The sequence below is a fragment of the Pygoscelis adeliae genome, unplaced genomic scaffold, assembly GCF_000699105.1.
Source record: "Pygoscelis adeliae isolate BGI_AS28 unplaced genomic scaffold, ASM69910v1 Scaffold339, whole genome shotgun sequence".
NCBI lineage: Eukaryota > Metazoa > Chordata > Aves > Sphenisciformes > Spheniscidae > Pygoscelis > Pygoscelis adeliae.
In genome coordinates, this window is record NW_008825544.1 from 283,994 (window position 1) to 287,545 (window position 3,552).

Consider the following 3,552-nt stretch of genomic DNA (forward strand, 5'->3'; position numbering starts at 1 on the left):
TCTCTTCCTCCGATGCTTTCTGTAATCCCCTTCTACAAAGCTCTCCCACTTGCTGGTGGCTTAAGCCTGAACTTTGCTATTCTGCTACAGAAAGCAGGGCTCAGGCAGGAGAGATTGCAATCGCCGTCTCTGACAGCAGGAAGGATGGAAGGAGGCAGAGTGCACATGTTTGGGAGGAGGAGGGAAAGCAGGGAAGAAGACCAGCTGCTGCAAACCAGCAGAAAGGCCGGAGCCAGCCTTGCCCTGCAAGGGGAAGCTGCTGTCGCGGCAAGGATGGAGACAACATCCCCGCGTGAACCAAGGGGCTGGGGACAAGTCACCCTGCCTACACTGCCACAGGGTGAGGCTAGCCCCGAACTGAGAATGAACTAGAGAGATGAGGAAAATAGCTTTAACGAGCAGGGTGAGGTTCAGCGAGGACCAGCGCAGGGCACTGTGCTGTCCTGAGGAACGGCAGCCAGGCAGCAGCCAGCCGAGAGGGTCTGAGGTGGGATGGCTCAAAAACTACGTGGGAGACATGGGTGTGAAAATTGCAGCCACTGCCCTGGGATAGAGAAATGGGATTATAGCCCAGAGACAGCCAAAATAACCCTTTCCTCTCTCCTCAGAGCACTGGGAGAAGAGCAGAGCATTGCTCTGGCTGGGGAACCGCACCAGTTCAGAGCGCTGCATCTCCAGGAAAGCGTGGACAAAAAGGGGACAGTCTGGATTGTAAAGAAACTGAGAAATGTGCTGTGAAGAAACCTGAAAAAAAACCCAATAATGAAACTATCTCAGCCCAAAAAAAGAGAAGGGAGGATGTGCTGTCCGCAAGTATGTTCTAGGCTGCTGGAGGGATGAGCAAAATAACTCTCCCCCTGTGTCCACAGTGGACAGGACAGGGCAGAGAGTTACAGGCTGAAAACTGCAGCAGGAAAGTTTCAAGCTGGACTTGGTAAAAACTTCCTGGCACAGAGGAGCATGAGACGCCAGATGCCACGGGAAGAGGCAGCATCTCCATCGCATGTTCAGGTCGGCCATCGTCACGATGAGCCTCAGGACAGGCGCCCATGGGGGACAATCCCTTCCAGTCGTCCTTGTCTGGGACCTTTCGCTTCCACTTTCACATCACAGAGCATTTGAGCAGCTCAGGGAAGAGCAGGATGAGAGAGGCTCTCCCAGAGTTTCTGCCCTGGCTAGCAGCAAATTACACAGCAAAATGGGAATACAGCAGCTGGAGGCAATACCTGGAAGTCCTCTTTTTACAGCAAAGGTCAGAAAAACACTCTCATGCTAATAGGAAAAGTAAGGCTATGCCAAAGTACTTAGGACCAAAGAGACTCAAACGAGCCTTGATTCCACCAACAGGCTCAGCCTCATCAGCATTGCTTTGGGTGCCTCACCACGCAAAGGACCTTACCCCAAAGGGCTTCCCCAAATCACATCTGACCCCCCCTTTATTCCCTTGGGAAGAGGAATCATTACCAGCCCTGGTCCACCCAAGCCCTGCAAAAGATACAGCATGAAAGTCTTGCCTGCAAACACAGCACAGCCCCAGCTCACCAATGGTGGATGCAGCAGCCCTGGGGAGCACCAGTGCCAGGAACAACAGCCCCTGCACCCCAGAAGGGAGGATTGCATTGGAAACCACCTGCCTCAGCCCTGCAGAGGGGAGGACCATCTCACGCACGGCACACCCAGATGCTCCCAGTATCACTGCCTGTGCCTCTGTTCCCCTCTGACCTCCAGGCTCACTCGAGCTGCTTGGCTTCGCTCCTGGGATTGGGATCTGCTACAGCCAAAACACATCCCAGGTGAGAGCACACCCCACCCATTAAATGCTTGGAAGCAGCTGTGGGGATTTTATATTGCTTCTTTGCCAGCACCTGCAGACACCCATTGCTTCCCTCCTCTCCACCAGGCTGTGGAGGGGACTTCTGCTCAACCCACGCTAGCATGATGGGGTCCCACCCTCTCCTTCCCAGGAGGAAATAGTTAAAATATGATTAACACAGTACAAGCACCCTGGAGCTGAGAAGGACCCCTGCGACAGCTTCCACGCCTGCCTGGGCAGATGCAGTTATGTGACCATGACTCCCTTCTTGGGCTGGCTGTGAGGACGGCAGGTCCTGCTCCACAGGCAGCCTCCACTACGCGAGGCTGCCCCAGCCGCGGCTGCTGCGTGCTGCTCCAACGCCGCCCTGCAGGCACAACTAGCAGTTTCCTTCTGGGCTTTCCCGGAGCGCTCATCACTTTGATATACAAGTGCTCTGCAAATATTAACTAGTTTGCTTTAACAGCACCCCCAGACAAGAAAGAGGAGGTGTAACTAGCCCAGAGGTTCACAGGGAATTTGAAGCGTGGAGGCATCATGGTCAAAAGGATTTGTTGTTTCTGGGAAAGCAGCTGGAGATGCCCCAGGTTTTGAAGGCAGGGTGCAGGCTATAGCACGCTGAGCATCCAAAGCAAACTCTCACTAATGCCTTCCAGCTGCAGATGAGGTTTTTCAGTACTCAGCCCCAGCAGATTCCCACCTGTGCATCAAAGGAAACAGGAGCTGCTGGCAAAACCTCACCTGATCACAGAAGGAAGCTCAAGAGGTGTAACTCTGCTTCCCCCCTCCCTGAGAGCTGAGCTGTGTTTGCATGCTCAGTGTCACCCAGGCTTCAACCAAAAGCACCCTCTGCTCCTGTGCACAGAGCAGCCAGCAGGTCCTCCCTTCCTGAGCCAACCCAGCAGCCTGTGTCTCTTCCCAGCGGCTCCCAGTCATGCCACCCTCTCCTTCAGACCCTACAGACCCCTGGAAACCATCCCCACGTCCTCCATCATTTGGGACTAAACTCTCCAAAACAAGTCAGTCTCAACAAAGCCTCCCACTAGCCCCTCGGCGTCAGTGATGCTTCCCACCACACACTCACCTCTGCTCCCAGGGCAGCCCCCAGGGAAAGGACACAGGAGCAATCCCGTGCATCCCATCACTCGAGCTGGGAGCTTCCCAGTGCACCTTCCCCATCACCCCCCGGTCCCCCAATTGCTCTCACCAACCTCCACTTGCTGGCAGATCTGTATCAGCTTGGCCATCTGGTTTTCCAGTTCACTGTTGCGTTTAACCAGGTTGGTGAGATTTGTCTCCAGGGTTTGCTGTGAGTCCAGAAATGGGAGAGGAGAAGGAGAAAAAACAAAAAGGTCAGTAAAGCCAGAGGACTGTCCCCAGTCCCCCATTAGCAACCGAGACCATTTGCCACCCAATGCGCTGTCTGAGGGAGCAACAACTTGAATAACTTTGGGCAAAGGCTCTTGGGTTTCTTGGCGGCTCCTGCCCACGCTGGTGGGTTGTGCAAGTGCTCGGGCGCAAGATGGGGGAGCCACCGAGCTCGGCACCGCGGTGGCCCTGAGGAGGTCACCAGCCAGAGGGGACAGTGTGGGTGTCTGCCCTTTGCTGCTCCTTTCTGGAGATGGTTTGAGAAGCCGGCGTGGGTTGTGTTCCTGCAGCAAAGCTGAGTTTCTCCTGGGTTCCCTGGAAAACTTTACAGGCAGCCAGAAAAAAATCAGGAGTATCTAAGTTTCTCAAAA

At 54.6% G+C, this 3,552-nt stretch overlaps 1 protein-coding gene across 2 annotated transcripts in view; it reads right to left on the bottom strand.

Annotated features, from left to right (window-relative positions):
* MID2 (midline 2) overlaps window positions 1–3,552 on the bottom strand; it is a 92,607-nt gene that overhangs the window by 35,888 nt on the left and 53,167 nt on the right. For both annotated transcript variants that reach the window (XM_009331990.1, XM_009331991.1), the window contains exon 2: window positions 3,025–3,120. In XM_009331990.1, the coding sequence (XP_009330265.1) occupies window positions 3,025–3,120 (96 nt within the window). The remainder of the gene's footprint in view (window positions 1–3,024; window positions 3,121–3,552) is intronic.